At 50.1% G+C, this 19,333-nt stretch overlaps 1 protein-coding gene across 5 annotated transcripts in view; it reads left to right on the top strand.

The window, feature by feature from the left end:
* AKAP1 (A-kinase anchoring protein 1) overlaps positions 1-18,997 on the top strand; it is a 36,427-nt gene extending 17,430 nt beyond the window's left edge. For 2 of the 5 annotated variants that reach the window (XM_030827183.1, XM_030827186.1), the window contains exons 2-12: positions 2,873-3,809; positions 3,873-4,838; positions 7,680-7,813; positions 9,453-9,579; positions 10,148-10,275; positions 12,116-12,293; positions 13,767-13,917; positions 14,517-14,584; positions 16,047-16,120; positions 16,650-16,712; positions 17,905-18,997. In XM_030827183.1, the coding sequence (XP_030683043.1) occupies positions 2,897-3,809; positions 3,873-4,838; positions 7,680-7,813; positions 9,453-9,579; positions 10,148-10,275; positions 12,116-12,293; positions 13,767-13,917; positions 14,517-14,584; positions 16,047-16,120; positions 16,650-16,712; positions 17,905-17,979 (2,877 nt within the window). In that variant the 5' untranslated portion in view covers positions 2,873-2,896 and the 3' untranslated portion in view covers positions 17,980-18,997. Of the gene's footprint in view, positions 1-1,738; positions 3,810-3,872; positions 4,839-7,679; positions 7,814-9,452; positions 9,580-10,147; positions 10,276-12,115; positions 12,294-13,766; positions 13,918-14,516; positions 14,585-16,046; positions 16,121-16,649; positions 16,713-17,904 lie in introns of those variants that run through there. The other 3 variants (XM_030827187.1, XM_030827184.1, XM_030827185.1) reach the window with 3 other exon arrangements.
* The last annotated feature ends 336 nt before the right edge of the window (positions 18,998-19,333 follow it).

Raw genomic sequence — 19,333 nt, forward strand, 5'->3', positions numbered from 1 at the left:
ACCTCTGCCTCCCGGGTTCAAGTGATTCTCCTGCTCAGCCTCCCGAGTAGCTGGGACTACAGGCTCCTGCCACAACGCCGGCTCTCTTTTTTTTTTTTTTTTTTTTTTTTTATTTTTAGTAGAAAAATCTTGATCTCCTGACCTCGTGATCCACCTGCCTCAGCCTCTGAAAGTGCTAGGATTATAGGCCTCAGCCACCGCACCCAGCCTCCTTGAGCTATTTTAACCTTTAAGATAGTAATACATTTGGCTGGGCGCTGTGGCCTGTCATCCCAGCACTTTGGGAGGCCGGCTGGCGGATCACCTGAGGTCTGGAGTTCCAGCCTAGCCAACATGGTGAAACCCCATCTCTACCAAAAATACAAAAATTAGCCAGGTGTGGTGGTAGGCGCCTGTAGACCCAGCTACTCTGGAGGCTAAGGCAGGAGAACTGCATGAACCTGGAGGCAGAGGTTGTAATGAGCCAAGATCACACCACTGCACTCCAGCCTGGACAACAGCGAGATAAAAGGAAAACAATCTAGCAAGGTTCTGTGTTTGAATGTGAAACAAAACGGTAGCACTAAATTTCCTCCCTGAGGAATTGATGTAAAGCCTTAGCCCTGGCCACTGCCTAACCCTGCATTGTGCTTCAAATGCTATCATTGCTGCTGCTTCAAATATCAGCAAGAAAGTTTATCTTTAAAGATATAGGGACTTTCAAATGGAGGTGACCAGAAGGTCACTACCACTGCCCCCACTTCATCACTTTAGGGGCAGAACACACCTCTTAGCATTCCTTCACAAACTGTAAGGTCCTTCTCAGTCCCCTAGGGTCTTGTTAAAATGCAGGTCTGAGGTGAGACTGGGGTACTGCATTTCTAGCAAGATCCTAGGCAATATTCAGGACTTCTGGTACATGGATCGCACTTCCAGAAGCAGAGTCCTAGAGTAGTGGTTCCCAGCCTTGGCTGGAAAGTAGAACCCCTCAGGGAACTTTTAAAAGTACTGATGTTCTGGTTCTGCCAGAAAACAATATAAGTCAAACCAATATGAGTTGTTAAAACACATACATTTGTTATCTCTGAAAGAAAACAAACCCAAATAAGGTGTAATTCAGCTTGTCAGTTCAAGGATTTTTGGTTTTAAAAAGACATTACTTTGGCAGAGAGATTTAAAGTTTGCTGGCATAGGAAGCATTGAATGTAAGTGTCCTAGAATAAGCCTGTCATATACCTTTAATGAGTGTTAACTCTGCTTTGCAAAGAACTTTCTATATCTCAGCTAATCCTTATACCAACCATCCATTAAGAGATGTGTCCCCGTCTTATAGATGAGGAAAAATTGAGTTTTCTATCCCCTTTACATGTCTGTTGCCTTCTTCTAGGCTCTTACCGTTCCTCCTTGCTTAGACTTAACTGACTTAGGTTTCTAGGTTCCTTCTGCTCGATATACTTCACTTTCCTTTTTTGAGATGGAGTCTTGATCTCGGCTCACTGCAACCTCCGCCCCCCGGGTTCAAGCAATTCTCCTGCCTCAGCCTCCTGAGTAGCTGGGATTACAGGCGCCTGCCACCATGCCCAGCTAATTTTTGCATTTTTAGTAGAGACAGGGTTTCACCGTGTTGCCCAGGCTAGTCTCGAACTTCTGGCCTTAGGTGATCTGCCTAGCTCTGCCTCCCAAAGTGCTGGGATTTCAGGCTTCAGGTGTGAGCCACTGCACCCAGCCTCGATGCACTTTTCATCCTGTTCCCAGAATTGCCTTCTAGAAACAATTTGATGTGTGTGCCTTGCAGACCTATGCTGGTTCTCTGTTGTCTGCAGGATAAAGTCCAGACTACGCAGTGGGGCCCTAGGACACCCTCACTGACCCCACGATGGTACAGATGCTCCTCAGCTTACAATGGAGTTACATCCTGGTAGACCCATTATAAGCTGAAAATAGCGTAAATCGAAAATAAATGCATCTAATGCACCTAACCTACTGAACACCATAGTTTAGCCTAGCCTACTTTACACGAGCTGAGCACACTCACAGTAGTCTACAATTGGGCAAAATCACCTAGCAACATGGTCCACTCTGGAGTGCTCATTGTTCACCCTTGTGATAGAGTGGATAACTGGGAGCTAGCATCACGAGAGAGTAGCACATCACCTATCTCTAGTCCAGGAAAAGATCAGAATCCAAAATTGGAAGTATAGTTGCCACTGAATGGGTATTGTTTTCACAGCATTGTAAAGTTGAAAAATTCTCAGTTGAGCCTTGGAAGATCAGGGACCGCCTGTACTTGAATCTTCCAAGTCTGACCTGGACCTTCATGCTGCAGTTTGCTGTGTTGGTCCCTCACCCTGGAGCATCTCCTTAGCCATTTGGAATTTTATTCCTCCTTCATTCTCACCGTCTCTAATTGCTGAGTAACAAAGTTCCATTTCACTGACTCATGGGTAGATATGAGGGACCCATGTACATGTGGATTCCATGGGGGTTTGAAATGCTCCGATGCCACTCGATAGATAAAAATGTTCTGTGAGTTTAGAGAACGGAGCCACACTGAGCCGAGCTAGCCCCTTTGGGAAACATAGGGAGAAATTGGCATCATGAAGTGATGAAGGGAGGGATTTGGGTTAAAGAATAGAATGCTCGGTTTGTTTCAAGAAGGTACGTGAGTTGGGGAGCATGGAAGGGAAGATGCCTCTTCCTGGCCACTGACCCCCAGTGGATCACACAGAGGGTAGACTGGTACGAGCTGAGAGGTGTGCTCCTCTTGGAGGGCAGGGAAGGCGGAGGAGATGGCTCCGGCCCTACCCTGTTGACGGTCTTGCATGTGTGGTTGCCAGTATCCTCCTACCTGGCTCTGTAACATCCTTCCTCCCCGCTCTCCTGCTCTCCCCAGGTGTAATTACTTCAAGCCTCCAGGATGGCAATCCAGTTCCGTTCGCTCTTCCCCTTGGCGTTGCCTGGGATGCTGGCACTCCTCGGCTGGTGGTGGTTTTTCTCTCGTAAAAAAGGCCATGTCAGCAGCCATGATGGGCAGGTGGAGGCTGGTGCTGTGCAGCTGAGGGCTGACCCTGCCATCAAGGAACCTCTCCCCGTGGAAGACGTCTGTACCGAAGTAGTGTCCACACCCCCCAGTGTCACAGAGCTGCCGGAAAAGGAACTGTCCACCGTGAGCAAGCTGCCTGCAGAGCCCCCAGCATTGCTCCGGACACACCCACCTTGCCGAAGATCAGAGTCCTCGGGCGTTCTTCCTAACACCACAGACATGAGATCGCGACCAGGAACACGCAGAGACGACAGTACAAAGCTGGAGCTAGCTCTGACAGGTGGCGAAGCCAAATCGATTTCTCTAGAGTGCCCCCTTTCATCTCCAAAGGGTGTACTATTCCCCCACAAATCAGCTGAGGTGTGTAAGCAAGACTCCCTGTTCAGCAGGGTGCCAAGGAGGGTCCAGCCAGGCTACCCTGCAGTCCCCACAGAGAAGCGTAGCTCTGGGGAGAGGGCAAGAGAGACAGGTGGGGCCGAAGGGACCGGTGATGCCGTGTTGAGGGAAAAGGTGCTTGAAGAAGCTCTATTGTCTCAGGAGCATGTCTTGGAATTGGAGAACAGCAAGGCCCCCAGCCTGGCCTCTTTAGACGGGGAAGAAGATAAGGGGAAGAGCAGCTCATCCCAGGTCGTGGGGCCGGTGCAGGAGGAAGAGTATGTAGCAGAGAAGTTGCCAGGTGGGTTCATTGAGTCGGCTCACACAGAGCTGGCAAAGGACGATGCGGCGCCAGCACCCCCAGTCACAGACGCCAAAGCCCAGGACAGAGGTGTCGAGGGAGAACTGGGCAATGAGGAGAGCTTGGATAGAAATGAGGAGGGCTTAGAGAGAAATGAGGAGAGCTTGGGTAGAAATGAGGAGAGCTTGGATAGAAATGAGGAGAGCTTGGGTAGAAATGAGGAGAGCTTGGATAGAAATGAGGAGAGCTTGGGTAGAAATGAGGAGAGCTTGGATAGAAATGAGGAGAGCTTGGGTAGAAATGAGGAGAGCTTGGACAGAAATGAGGAGAGCTTGGATAGAAATGAGGAGAGCTTGGATAGAAATGAGGAGAGCTTGGATAGAAATGAGGAGAGCTTGGATAGAAATGAGGAGAGCTTGGATAGAAATGTGGAGAGCTTGGATAGAAATGAGGAGATTGAGCAGGCTGCCTTCCAGATAATCTCCCAAGTGATCTCAGAAGCAACCGAACAGGTGCTGGCCACCACGGTGGGCAAGGTTGCAGGTCGTGTGTATCAGGCCAGTCAGCTCCAAGGGCAGAAGGAAGAGAGCTGTGTCCCAGTTCACCAGAAAACTGTCTTGGGCCCAGACGCTGCGGAGCCTGCCACAGCAGAGGCAGCTGCTGCCCCACCGGATGCTGCCCTCCCCTTGCCAGGCCTACCAGCAGAGGGCTCACCACCACCAAAGACCTACGTGAGCTGCCTGAACAGCCCTCTGTCCAGCCCCACCAAGGACGGTAAGCCAAAGATCTCTGCACACCACATCTCCCTGGCCCCCTGCCTGGCACCGACCACCCCCAGTGAAGAGTCGCCGGACCGGGCAGGCATCCTGGTGGAAGATGCCACCTGTGTCACCTGCATGTCAGACAGCAGCCAAAGTGTCCCTTTGGTGGCTTCCCCAGGACACTGCTCAGATTCTGTCAGCACTTCAGGGCTTGAAGAGTCTTGCACAGAGACCAGCTCAAGCCCCAGGGACAAGGCCATCACCCCGCCACTGCCAGAAAGTACTGTGCCCTTCAGCAATGGGGTGCTGAAGGGGGAGTTGTCAGACTTGGGGGCTGAGGATGGATGGACCATGGATGCGGAAGCAGATCATTCAGGAGGTAGGAGGGTCTCGGGTTCATTTAGAGGATAGGGCGCTCCCAGTATTCCTTGGAGAAAGGCCGCCAGGCTGCCTCTCCCTTCTGCTACTTGTGCAGCAAAGTCATGGTGCTCTTCAGCTGTTTATCCCACCCTGCAGAGAGCTGGACACAGCGTAGAGCTGGTGGGTAACTGAGGAGTTAGATTGCCCTGAAACCGCAAGTCATGGGAGCTGTAGCTTGGTTCCTCAGCCGGTGACCTTCCCCTGTGAGCCCTTCCCAAGGAACTAGCGCCAAGTTGGGCTCGCTGATTAACATTAGTGTGCCTCTTTTTCTTTGTTTAAAAAAATTATTATTTTGGTGCAGATGGAGTCTTCCTGTGTTGCCCAGGCTGGTCTCGCACTCCTGGGCTCAAGTGATCCTTCCGCCTTCGGCCTCCCAGAGTGCTGGGATTATAGGTGTGAGCCACCATGCCCAGCCCATTTTTTTTCTTTTTTAAACACTAACCTCTTTGTGTGTGCGTGTGTGTGTGTGTTTTAATGGAGAGGCCTCCTTAGCTTTACTTCCCTTGAGTGCCAGGTATGGGTGTGAGTGTTCTGAATGGCTTTTATTTCCTTTTAATCATGTGCTTGTTCCCATGTCTTCACCTGCTTTCCTTCTCCAGAAGCTCTTACAGGGTAAGTGCCCAAAGAACGGCCACAGCTTTGAATACTTGTGGGAGGCTCGAGCTTCCTGAGTTGTCGCTGTCACCTTTGCAGAAAGCCTCAGCCATTTTTTTTCTGTGCAGTTGCAGCTCCACCCCCGGGAAAGCGGGGCACTTTGATAACGAGGTGTCCTGGGTTTTTCGAGTGCTGACCCCAGCGTAGACAGTTCAGACCGCTAACTTACAGGTCAGCAGCTCCTGACCCTGCTTCTGCGGCCACCCTGGGTGTTTTCATTTATCTCATGGAGAGAGGCCACGAATATCCCGAGTGGCTCTCTGACTTGCTTGTCCTGGAGCCATTCCCTCCCATTTCAGCTCCAGGAAGATTGGGAATCTTTATTGGGAATTTTATCACTTTCAGCAACATCTAGTTTGTACCACACACTACATTTAGTCCCCTCCAAGATGCTGTTAAGACACTACTGTTTTCATGTACCTCGGAAAGAAAAAAGTGCTGCCAGTCATGATTATAGAAGGCAAGATCCTATATGATGCATCCTAATCTCGGGATGTTTAAATGTTTCTTAAAATACTGCATCTTAAAATGGGTGATTTTTATTTTATTTATTTTTTAAGAATAAAGGAGTTTCCCTTTGCTTACTGCCCCTCAGCTGAATTAACAAGCCACGCAGCCTTGTCTGCCAGCTCTAGATGGATAGTAGTAGCCACTCAGACCTGTTGAAGTCTTCTGAGTTTAGGCTTGAACCTAAGCCGTGGTGATGGGCAGGGAGGTTTAGGGATGGCGGGTGGAAATGAGATAATACTGTCCATGAGTATGTGGTGGGTGCCAAGCGCCAGGTTAGTGCCTCGCATGTACCCTCAAGTCAGCCCTGCTTTGTGTGTGAGGAAGTTGAACCTGAGAGGGGACCGGGGACCACCCCACTGAGGGAGCTGGAAGCTGGCCTTTGAGTGCAGCCTGCTAGCGTCCTGGTGTGGTTCTGAGCCACTGCTGGGAGCCATTGGGATGGCAGGTGTTAGCCAGTCCCATTCTGTGGGACAGAGGCTGGACGCTGTGAGTGAGCAGAGCTCCCCGCCCCCACCCCCAACCGCTGTCAGCCTGTTATGCTTCCAGCAGGCTAGCCAAGCAGTCTTCCCCCAGAAGGGGTACTTCTGCCTGCATGAATCCTGTTCCAAGCGCCTAGTGTTAAGGGGGGAAGTCACTTTGAAGGTGATTCTTCCTTAGCTGGGAGCAGGATCTCTTGGGCCTTAGTTCTCTGCATCCAGTGTGTGGGTTACTTGGCAAAGGATTATACCCAGGGTTTGGAGAAACCATGTGGAAGGTAACCTAATTGGTAGACTCTCAGGAGTGATCTATTTCTAGTGATTGAGTCATCCATATTTAAGCCAGGACCACTTCTCTTGAGCTGATCTGGACCCGCTTTTTTGTGACGGTCCCTTTGGCACACTCTTGAGCGAGAGTGGAACAGCCCAGGTCGGGAGCAGAGTCTGTTCCCATTGGGTTTTCTTGGGCATGAGCTTTGGCTCAGTCTTTTGACCAAGGGAGTATTTGAGCCCGAAGAGTGTTCAGAGTGGCACGAATCAGGCCTAAGCAAAGGGAAGGGAGACTCTCCTTTTTTAGTCCACATATGGCAGAGGAACGAGCAGGTCCCCGCTAGGTATAAGAATGGGGCCCTCAGGTAGGCCAGTGAGGACTTTGTCTAGCTCTGCTGGGCTGAAGGCCAGTACCTGTGACCCTGGGACTGGGCCCTGGGGACAGGAGACCGACCCTTGGTCTGAGGGGATAGGATAGTTGGAAGGGTGTCAGGGTGTTTGCGGTCCATCGGTCTGGCTCTCAGGACCATGTGGAACTCAAGCATGTCTCCTCCCCCGCCCTGTGGGCTCCCCTTCCCTGGGCGCAGTCTGTCTCTTCCCAGTTCACCACTTGTGTCTCTGCTCCAGCAGCTGTGGCTGGGTGCGGCTGCCAATTAAGCAAGTGGGACTGTAAGTGACAGGCTAAAATTAGGTGTATCGACACCCCCAGTCCTCCTTTCATTGGGGTTGTTCTGAGCCTTCTAGACTGTAAGTTGACAGTCATCTGCCAAGCTTGAGGAGCGGGTGTGGGGCAGGGCCTCCTGGGAATGTGAGTTTGGGAAGTTCTTGGTTACTGGCTGCTCTGAGCTGGGGTCTGTGTGTGTGCGCGCCTGCTGCTTCCTCCCCTGCAGGTTCTGACAGGAACAGCATGGATTCTGTGGATAGCTGTTGCAGTCTCAAGAAGACTGAGAGCTTCCAAAATGCCCAGGCAGGCTCCAACCCTAAGAAGGTCGACCTCATCATCTGGGAGATCGAGGTGCCAAAGGTAGGGGCGGAGTCCCCCAGGCTGGTTCTGTGGTAAGCGCAAAGCTCCCTGGGGCCAGGGCCATTGGACTTCGGGGAGGGGGCCGGGAGAGGGACAGTAAACCAGAAGGAGCCCTGGGTCAGCCAAAGGCTGTAGGGAAAGGACACGCTACACTTTGCCAAGGCTCAGAGAGCTTCCTGCAATATGGAATTCCTCCAGCTGCCTCCAGGAGCATCTTATTCTTGTACTTCTCAAACTCGCAGGCCTGTGTGTCTCCCTTGGAGGTGGTTCTGGCATATTCTGGGGCTCAGATCTATTTGGAAAAAAAACACCAAGGCCGTGGGGGCCAGCCAGAATCCCTTCACTGAGCTCTGCTCAAGTGCTCCAAAGTAAAGTGTATTTTATAATCGAGCAAAGCATAAATCCGTATTTTAGCGAACTTGAAAAGTATAGAAATATATGCAGAAAATAAAAATCAGCTCTAATCCTACCCTTGAGAGTGACTGTGAAAGACTTTTATTTCCTTCTCATCTTGCACCCTGTGGTTTTTAAACAAAACTGAGATGATGTCGCTTTAATTAATACTTTAAATATTTAACAATTTAATTTTCGTGTGTTATTCTTTGAAAATGTAATTGTAACTGCATTATTCATTGTGTGGATGTCGGTTTACTTCATCAGTCCCCCATTCCTGAGTGCTTAAGTGGTTTCGAGCTTCTTGCTATTAGAACTTAACAACATATTAGCTTGATCTTGATGTTTATCTCTGGGGCTCAGAAATAATTTGTCAGACCGCATTCTCCCAGGGCTCTGGGCTCTGTGCTCAGGTGGAGACTTGGCTTGGTCTGAACTCTGGGTCAGAGTGGCTGTTTTGACCCTGGGTTGCAAGCTCTCTTGGTGGTTTCCTCCCTGGGGGGCCCTATTATCCGTCCTGCCTGCTTTTCCTTCAGCGGTTACAAAGGGCATGAAGAGAAAGGCTGTGCCTGAGGATGGACCATGTCCCCAGTAGCTCCTCCGGGAGGGGGTCGTTGGGGGTTGTGTGAGAGCCCGTCTTACATAAGGGCTAAGTTTGGCTGCTTCTATCTACCTTGAACTCTGGCGCACTGGGCACTTCTGCATGCCTCCTGCTCTGCAGGCTTCAGCCTGCTGTCACTTAGCAGGAGCCCAGGGTTCTTAGACCTTCATTTTCAAATCGAGCCCCTTTATCTTTGGATCTGAGTAGACTTGAGGGAGAGGGGCACGAGAAATCGAGAAACCGTGTGCTGGCGAAACTTCTCAGCATGGGTTTTAGAGGAGAAGATGCTGCTGCCTGTGCAGCTTTCTGGGTCTGGGCCACATTGTTGGGATGAAATGGCAACTGCTTGGTCCTGGAGCCAGACTGCCTGGTTCAACTTCCTGGTTAGCAGCTGTGTGACCTTAAGGTAGTTCCTTAGCCTCTCTGGGCTTGTTTCCCCATCTACAGAATGGTGATAAAGTTATCTGTGTTTCACAGGTACTATGAGTAAATGTAAGTGCTTAGAATAGTCCTGGAAAACAAATGCTGACATAGTAACAGCTAATATATTTGAGCATGATCTTGTGTAAAACAGAAGTAGGTCTTTGGGTGTCCAGGGAATTGGTTTCCCGTTAACCCTCTCATTTCTTTTTGTCTTTCTGGAAGCACTTAGTCGGTCGGCTAATTGGCAAGCAGGGGCGCTATGTGAGTTTTCTGAAGCAAACATCTGGTGCCAAGATCTACATTTCAACCCTGCCTTACACCCAGAGCGTCCAGATCTGCCACATAGAAGGTCAGTAGCATCTGCTGCTTGTATTGCCTCTTACCTGAAATATTAAATAGAAGTGAATAGCATCTGAGTTTCAATTGCTATCTTTTTGGAATAGGAAACCCTGCTTCTCATCCCAGGGAGGGAAGCATTAGGTGTCTTCCCTGTAGCCTTTCCCCCATTTCAGGTGCCTGCAGGAGACTCAGGTCCCTCCCTACTCTGATCTTTGGCCAGGAGAAGTGTGGGTGCTTGGTTGGGTGGGGCCTGGGTCCTGGGTTCATTGTGCCCACCACCCCATAAAGGCTTCTCTCAAAGCAGAAGTGCCCTGTGTGCAATTCCCCTTTGGCATTTTCCCAGCTGCCTGCCTCTTCCTGTTGCACTGGAAAGCATGGATCATAATGGCAGAGGGATCATTTGAAAGGCTTAGATGCCTGTCTTCCTAAAGCAGAGCTTAAGTGTTTTGGTACCTCAAAGATGCACTTGAACTCTATGCAAAGTCCGGTGGAGTGGGGTCTGTGGCTGTGTTTTTGTGAGTGTGTGTGTTACTTTCCTCTTAGAGTGATTGTATGTCCTGCCCCCATCCACTATTTAGGCTCTCAACATCATGTAGACAAAGCGCTGAACTTGATTGGGAAGAAGTTCAAAGAGCTGAACCTCACCAATATCTACGCTCCCCCATTGCCTTCCCTGGCGCTGCCTTCTCTGCCGATGACATCCTGGGTGAGGGTGCTACTGGGTGATCCGGACTTCTTGCCTCTTTCCCCTAAACCTACCCCAAACAAGAAACTCCCCAGACCTCAGGCTAAGAAGGCCAAGTGCACATGGGTGCCTGTGCCCTCTCCTCTCTGGCCTCTACTGGTCAGTTCTGCTGTGGGACTGTGTTCTGGGGACAGGGCTTAGGTGGTGATAGCGCTGGCAGGAAACCAGAGGCCTCTTGGTCCACACTTGGGAGGATTACTTTCCCTGGCTCTGCCCCCTGGGCACCTTTTAAGTTTTCTAGGCATTTGCTTAGAAAGGATGGTGTAGTTCAACCAGGAGATGGGGTGTTTCCAGGGTTGCCATTCAACACCTGAGACCTGGGTGGGACTAGAATCATGGGTTTGTATGGCGCTTGTTCATTCTTCTGGTTGAGTCAGACCTTAGCAGTGGCCCTGGTGAAGGATCTCCTTCCCCTTCCCCCTCCCCAGGAGATGCCTAAATTACAAAGAAGAATGAATACTCCCCACCAGGCCTGGAAGCCCAGTGACTCTTTGGAGGTTGCCCCAGGAGTTTGGCAGAGGGAAGAGCTGCTATCTCCAGGGCCCCTGTGTGCTGCTGACTGCAGGGTCTCTCAGGGCCGTCGCCCATATCCTGCAGTGTGCCACTGGCCCTGGTTGGGTCTTATCTCACTGGGAGTAGAATTGCAGAATTCCGTGGGCCAAAGACTATTGACTACATTTTACACAGATGGACAGATGGGCTGACTGTAGCTCCAAGGAAATTGTCCTCCTTCGTGTTTTTTTTTTTTTTTTAAGGATGGTAGGCATTTCAGTTTTGTGTGTCTTCCCCTTTGCAAAGGCCCATGGGCTGGAGGGAAAGGATTGGGATATATTTTTCCTGTGGATATGTGAGAGTAGGCTGAATACCACTTTATGCTTTACTCTTGAATCAAGAGTTTTTTCCCAGGAGGCTCGCTCCTAGACTCACTCTCTTTTTTTTTTTTTTTTTTTTTTTTTTTTTTTGAGACAGAGTCTCACTCTGTTGCCCAGTCTGGAGTGCAGTGGCATGATCTTGGCTCACTGCAACCTCTGCCCACCAGGTTCAAGTGATTATCCTGCCCCAGCCTCCTGAGTAGCTGGGATTACAGATGTGCTCCACCATGCCCGGCTAATTTTTATGTTTTTAGTAGAGATGGGATTTCACCATGTTTGCCAGGCTGGTCTTGAACTCCTGACCTCAGGAGGGTAAGCAGTAGGAGGGAGAGCAAATAGGAAGCAGACTCTGCTAGACCTTGACCATGGACCTGACCTGAGGCCACTGTTTGCTCTTGGGAAGGCAGCGTAGATGCTGTCAGACCATAGGCTCCTGGGGTCGTCTCCCAGTCCACAGGAGTTGGCTAAAGGGCCTGGGGGCCTGCCTACTGCTTATTTTCAGGAGTCTTGTTCTCAGTGGCCACCTCATTCCTATGTTGCCCTCCCTGGGTCTTATAGATTCATCAACAGAAGTGGGAGGGAGGGCACCACTGGTAGGTGGACCCTGCTCAGGCCTGTGCAAGGCCCAGCATTACCTCCGCAGTTGCTTCTTGGTTGCCCAGTACCTGTGGGACCCTCCCTGCCTGGTGCTGAGGTGAGATTGCCCCTAATGGCTGCTCGTGGTATTGCAGGACAACGGCCACAGGGTTGTGGAACACTTTCTGTTGTTAAAGCAGTCCTTCAACCTCTGCCTTCTGGGTGCCATGTTGTCTTGAGTTGCCCTTTTCAAAGATATGCCAGCCCAGAGACTTGCCCTTGGGTCTCGGGACTTATTCGAAGATGAGAGAAGAAGGATCGTTTCAGTGGCCGCTCCCCCTTCCCCTCTACAGCTCATGCTGCCTGATGGCATCACCGTGGAGGTCATTGTGGTCAACCAGGTCAATGCCGGGCATCTGTTCGTGCAGCAGCACACACACCCTACCTTCCACGCACTGCGCAGCCTCGACCAGCAGATGTACCTCTGTTACTCTCAGCCTGGAATCCCCACCTTGCCCACCCCAGTGGAAAGTAAGCAGTGCCCTGAGGGGTCGGGAAGGGGGACCCCTGGGGTTGCCGTTTCTGCCCTGGATCCTGATCAGGAGGAGGCTGTTCTGCGATCCTTCATGGAAGCAGCATCCTTCAATTCTTGCCATTGTTATGGAGCTGGGGTGGGTTTCCTGGCGAGGCGGAGCTGGGGTTTCCACTGGCTGGCAGAGTAATGGATGTTGGAGTAGAGTTTTGACACAGGGATTCAGATCCCAGCTCTGCCACTCATTTTTTTTTTTTAATTTTTTCTTTTTTTTCTCTCAAAGCCAGTGTCATAGTATCTGCCGCCTATTTATTATCTGTTAAAGGGGGTGACACCCACTTGTTCCAGGAATTAGTGTTGAATACTGTATGTGTTACATATAAAGCACTTGATGCATATAATGGTTACCATAAAAAAAATCCCCAAGTCCCACAAGCCTGTGCAGTGTGTTGGGTCATCTCCATTTAACAGATGAGAAAACTGAGCCTCAAGTGACTTGCCCAAGTGAGCAGGATCTGGGGTCTGAGCCCAGCCTTTGTCATTATTATCTTTGTTGTCCTTATCAGAGAGGATCAAATGTCAGAACATCACCCATTCCTCACCAGGGGATGGCGGTGTCACTCAGTGCAGTAGAAAACCTTCTGAAGTGATCTGTAGCCTTTTGTGTGTATTTTTTCCTTTTGGAAGGATAAGGACTTAGTTTTTATCAGCTTCTCTAAAGTTGCCTTAACCCAGCAGTAAAGACTGAACCGGAGTCCGAGGGGTAACTGCCAGGGGTTCTCTCTAAGGGTCAGGACCCAGCACAGTCAGCCTCATGTCACAGGTCCTCATCCTGGCCAGCGTGGGCAGCTGTTGGGGTGCTGCTGGGAACCTTTACCTCCTGGTCTCATCTGCATCTGACCCACAGTGGATTAGTGACCCCTTGATCCTGGGTGGCTGCCCAGGTGCTGTCAGCACCTTCCAGAGGCAAAGGCTAGAAGAAGGGGGTTTAGGCCCAGGAGGCCCCTTCTGGTCAAGCTCTCCATCTGAGTTGTGGGCTGGAGCACACCCTAGGTACGAGGATGCTGAGATCTGCTGCACTTGATTTCTTCAAGGACTTTCTTTTAAATGTAAGGCTGGCCCTGGCCCCCGTTCCCTGAGTGCTATATTTACTTGGTTTATTCCTATTCATCTGTGTCCCTCTTGGGTCCCAGTAAGTTTTGGAGTAATGGATCTAGACTGAATGCTTTTCAGTCCGGATGGCCTCGGGGGCGGCACACTTGCTAGGCTGAACTTCCCACATCCAGGTTCTTCCCTCGGCTGGTCTTGGGCTTGGGGGAGGCTTTGCTTGGGGCCGGTTGCTGTTCCTGTCCCCTGCATCGTGGAGGTGCAGGCCTCTGAGAGGTAACACAGGGAGGTGGGTAGTGGCCAGGTGGCCCTTGGTGCCCTGCCCTGGCCCAGGCGTTCCACACACTCTGCTCCCTACCCTGCAGTAACGGTCATCTGTGCCGCCCCTGGTGCGGACGGGGCCTGGTGGCGAGCCCAAGTGGTTGCCTCCTATGAGGAGACCAACGAAGTGGAGATTCGATACGTGGACTACGGCGGATATAAGAGGGTGAAAGTAGACGTACTCCGGCAGATCAGGTGAGCGGAGATGCCTCAGACAGGCCTACGCCCTGCTTGTTCTGGGATGTGTGATCTCTGCGTGGCTGGCTCAGTTGTGCCAGGGCTTGGGTGAGGGTTAGTTCTTCCCTCCTGCTGCCTACTGTGTTTTAGCAGAGTCTGATAGAAACAAACTCGATTACTCGCTTAGCCAAACTGGGCTAGAAGGCCTGTCTTGTGGAAGAATCCCCAGCATCATCCTTCAGAAGTGAAGCTGGGCCAGGCGTGGTGGCCTGCTGCAAATCCCAACGCTTTGGGAGGGTCACTTGAGTGCAGGAGTTCAAGACCAGACCGGGCAGTATAGCGAGACCTCATCTCTACAACAACAACAAAAAAAGGAAAAACGTGAAGCGGGCTCCTTCTTAGGAATTTGCCGTAGGAAGTCCCTCTGAGGTCAGGCTTGCAGCAGGGTCGGCTGGCTGTGTTTGGGTGTGCCGTGAGCCGTGGCCTGCTGCAAAGTACGGACCCTCTGCTTTGCTGCATCCCAGGTTATGGGCGTCACTGTACAAAGATGAATACTGGCTTGGAGTGGAGTCAGCCTTCATGTCCACGTTAAACTTGTTCCTTTCTTGTCTTCCCAGGTCTGACTTTGTCACCCTGCCGTTTCAGGGAGCAGAAGTCCTTCTGGACAGTGTGATGCCCCTGTCAGGTAACAGCTGGGGCCTCTGGCTTGGGGGATTGTTGGGGACAGTTGTTGAGAGTAGGTCTTTCTCAGAGCCTCCATTCTCACCTGGAGGATTTATGCTAACATAAGTTGCTACCATTTAAGAGTTTCTGATTGAATAGGTCTGGGCTTAGGCCCAGGAACTTACATTGCTATCAAGTTCCCAGATGAGACCAGTGCTGCTGATCCTTTGAGATCCACTGCTCTAGACTGTACTCAGACCTCAGGCATCAAGGGGCTTCCAACAAAGGCACTTTCCAGATTATAGTCCAGACCCAGAGTCTTAGCCCTGGTGGTTGAGGGTGTGCTGGTCACTGATACTGCTCAGCTAGGCCATAGCTCCATAGGGCACAGTGGGGACACCCTATCTGGTGTCTTAGACTGTGAAAGCATTATCAGAGGGAAGAGGACTGGCAAAATCTTCGGTAAATTACTTAGCCTCAATTTTCACCCCACAACATGGGAATGGTACCTGTCTTTGATGCTGGCTGTGAGAATTACATAAACCTAAGATCTGGTGTGTAGAGGGTGGCGAAATGGCAGCTGTTTATGGCTAGGAATTTTATATTTGTAGGTGATAGTTCATCCCATCCCACTCCCTCCCCAGGTTTGCCCCTTCTGATCTTCTTCTTGCTTGTCTTAAGCGATTGCATGCGTTAGAAATACTGCAGTCTAGCTGGAGTCGGCTCAGAGGGAGCACTGGGGCAAGATCTTTGTTTGGCTTCTTTTATTGCTGTTGCCCCTCCTTCCTCTCCGCTGTCCATCTAAGTGATCTGTCCAGACCCAGCTGAAACTCTTTTTCCTTTGTAAGATTTTCCCAGATCTTCCTTGGTAAACCCCTGTCTCTCCCATCCTTGCCACTGCTTGCTTTGGGTGTGTTGTTCTATGTAACTTTTATAATCCAGCAAAGCTGAATGCTGCCGCAGCGCCTTGCCCACTCTGAATGGCTGGCCTTATGGGGCTGTGTGGCCAACTGCCTGGGTTTGATTCCCACCTTCACCACTTGGGAGCTGGTTGACCTTCAGGAATCCACCTTTGCCTCAGTGTTCTCTCCTGTAAAGTGGGGATAGCACTTGGTGTTACTAATTTGGTGGAAGAACACATACTCTATGCTCTGCACTGCCAGCACCCGAGTTGGTGGGGGAGCGGGGGGTGGTGCTGCTGCTGGTGGTATTGGTGGTGGTGGTAGTGGCGAAGGCAAGAGTTTCTGTCCGTCTGTTGTCTGTGCTCCAGTGGGCAACATGCAGCAGGGGCCTGAGTTTATCCACTGGGAGTCGTATGGAGGCCTAGGCTCTGTCTCTGACCTGGGTGGATCTCCCCAGTGCAGTTCTCAAGTCCCACAGCATCTGAAGCATTCTACTTGGAATGCACCTGAAACTTGTGTACATGACAAGGGTGCCTTGCCTCAGCGAGAGCCTAAATGCCACTTTTCCTTTTCCTTCTGAAGACGATGACCAGTTTTCACCTGAAGCAGATGCCGCCATGAGCGAGATGACAGGGAATACAGCACTGCTTGCTCAGGTGTGTGGTTTGCAGGGGCGGGGGAGGCAGGCTGGCTGGGTTCTTGGGAACTGACCTTTCAATCCCTTCTTTCCTGTGGCTTGGCCCTGGATTGACCAGCAGTATTTAAGGAAAGGTGCATGAAGTAGCTAATACTTGATATTAGTCTGTTCTCACATTGCTATAAAGAAATACGCGGGACTGAATAATCTGTAAAGGAAAGAGGTGTAATTGACTCATAATTCTGCGGGCCTGGGGAGACCTCAGGAAACTTACAATCATGGCAGAAAGGGAAGAGGCACCTCTTACATGATGGGCAGGCAAGAGACAGTATGTGAAGGAGGACCTGTCACATGCTTATAAAACCATCAGATCTCATGAGAACGCACTATCACGAGAACAGCATGGGCACACTGCCTCATGATCCAGTCACCTCCCACCAGGTCTCTCCCTCTACACATGGCGATTATGGAGATTACAATTCAAGATGATATTTGAGTGGGGACACAAAACCTAACCATATTATACTTTCCACCCCCCCCTTCTTCAGGTGACAAGTTACAGTCCAACTGGTCTTCCTCTGATTCAGCTGTGGAGTGTGGTTGGAGATGAAGTAAGTTCTGCCCTTCTTTTCCTTCTGTGTTGGTGGCCAGAAGTAATGGATTGATTAGGAGGTGGTCCTGGGATTTGTTTCCTCTTGAGTTAATCAGATGATATAACTGTAGACAAGCACCTCCCAGGGGACACTTTGGATGTCCTGATTGGCAATGGTGATGTCAGTGTCCTCTAGTGGGTAGAGGCCAGGGATGCCACTAAACATCCCATAGTATTCAGGACAGCACCCCACAGCAAAGAATTATCCAACCCCAAATGTCAATAGCGCCAAGTTGGAGAAACCCTGTGCGAGACTTTCTGGGACCTTCTGTCTGTTGGGTTTTTCTGTCCTCCATCTTATGGTATGAAAGCTTAGATTTCTTGAGCATATTAAAAAGCCTATCCTGGCCAGGTACAGTGGCTCACCCCTGTAATCCCAGCACTTTGGGAGGCCAAGACAGGCACATCACTTGAGGTCAAGAGTTTGAGACCAGCCTGGCCAACATGGTGAAACCCCCATCTCTACTAAAAATGCAAAAATCTGTTGGGTGTGGTGATGCACACCTGTGATCCCAGCTGCTTGGGAGGCTGAGGCAGGAGAATCACTTGAACCTGGGAGACGGAGGTTGCAGTGAACCAACATTGTGCCACTGCACTCCAGTCTGGGTGACAGAGCAAGACGCTGTCTCAAAAAAAACAAAAACAAAAAAAACCTATCCTTATGCCACAGCAGCCAACAGAACACTTAAATAAATGTTCCTGTTGGCTAGAGCATAAGCCATGTCCCCCACCCTGTTACTCTTTTTTTTTTGAGACAGAGTCTTGCTCTTGTTGTCCAGGCTGGAGTGCAGTGGCGTGATCTTGGCTCACTGTAACCTCCACCTCTGGCGTTCAAGCGATTCTGCCTCAGCCTCAGTAACTGGGATTACAGGTGCCTGCCACCACACCTGGCTAATTTTTGTATGTTTAGTAGAGACGGGGTTTTACCATGTTGGCCAGGCTGGTCTCGAACTCCTGACCTCAGGTGATCCACCTGCCTCAGCCTCCCAAAATGCTAGGATTATAGGCATGAGCCACCGCGTCTGGCCTACACTGTTACTCTCATACATCTGTTGCCTGCAGTGGCAACCAGGGAGGGGAGAACTCATGTTGGCTTGGGAGATGGCCCCAAGGTGCCATGGACAAAGCTTTAAGGGAACTTTCTTTTCTAGGTGGTGTTGATAAACCGGTCCCTGGTGGAGCGAGGCCTTGCCCAGTGGGTAGACAGCTACTACGCAAGCCTTTGACCCCCATGCTGCTTCCTGAGAGTCTTTTTTTGCACTGTTGAAATTGGGCTTGGCACTCAAGTCAAAGATTAACATCAGAATAACAAACATTGTCCTCTCCAGAAAGTCCTTTCTTCCTCCATACTGTAGTCCTATTGAGAAGAAGAGAAGACGTTTCGTCTCTGAGAAAAAAGGATGAAGCTATGGGTTCTCTTCTCAAAGCCAAAGGATAGTGTTTAACAAGCCAGCTGGCTTATCCTGGTTCTCAGCTGTTTAAAAAAAAAGGAATAGAAACAGTCTCAACCAGATTGTCCTATTCCCCCCTGTTCCATTCCCCTCTTCTTCGTTCTGTCCCCTTCCCCGGCAAAAACCAAACAAACTGGCAGACAGGCCAGGGATGTATGTTGCTTGCTTGAGAGGGTTTCTTTTACTTCAAAATCTTTCTTCAGGGAGCAAGACATGAACTGACTAATTGGTATCCACTAGTGGTACAGCTTACATAAATGAATTGATGATATTTAACCAGTTTTTATAAACTCCATTTAGGTCTCTAAACACAGACTTTTTAAATTGTAACTGTAAATATGAAACGGTCATCACACCTGACCTTGGTCAGTGGGGAGGGGAACTGGTATCCTGCCAAGCCTGGTTGTAATTTGTAACCATTTTCTATTTGTGCAAACTCTGTAAATATGTGTTTAAACAAATGTAATATTTTGTACAAGATACACTGGAGAACAAAGGGAATTCAAGATTTTTCCAGCCACATGTTACCTGTAAGTAGAAGTAAACTCTGCAGTGCAGCTTCCGCTCTTGGCCCCTCTGGCCCCTGTGGCTTCCTGCACAGGATGGGTGACTATATGGTAGAGACTGTGATCTGGGAACTTTTTGCTGTACAAATCTGTTTAAAAAAAAATAGTAACTCATTGAATTAACTTGCAGTGGTGTGTTTGATTCTTTTTTAGACTGGCTTCAGCATTGTGCAGTTTAAAAATAAGTAACTTAAGTAACTTACATAAATCCTCCATTGTATGAACTATAGCTTTGAGTCCATTTTTTTCCAGTGGTGAAAAATTGCGGGGGTGGAGAGTGAAGAGGGGGGCGGTGAGTGTGGCGAGCTGGATCACAGGCCCCACACAACTGCCTCTACAGGAGACCCGTGGTTTTTTGAAGACAATTTGGCCAGAAATTTCTATCTGGCCTTTTCCTCTCTCTCCTTGTCCCACCAGGTGGGCAGCCAAGCGTCCTCCGACTTCCTTGACTGCGAATTAACTAGCCAGACTCAGTTTAAAGCACTGGCTTCCAAAACGGGTTGTGCCTTCTTTGGTTGTCATTCTTAATAGACTCGTGAAGTTATTTAATTTACTGTAGTGAT

The sequence above is a fragment of the Nomascus leucogenys genome, chromosome 14, assembly GCF_006542625.1.
Source record: "Nomascus leucogenys isolate Asia chromosome 14, Asia_NLE_v1, whole genome shotgun sequence".
Classification (NCBI taxonomy): Eukaryota; Metazoa; Chordata; class Mammalia; order Primates; family Hylobatidae; genus Nomascus; species Nomascus leucogenys.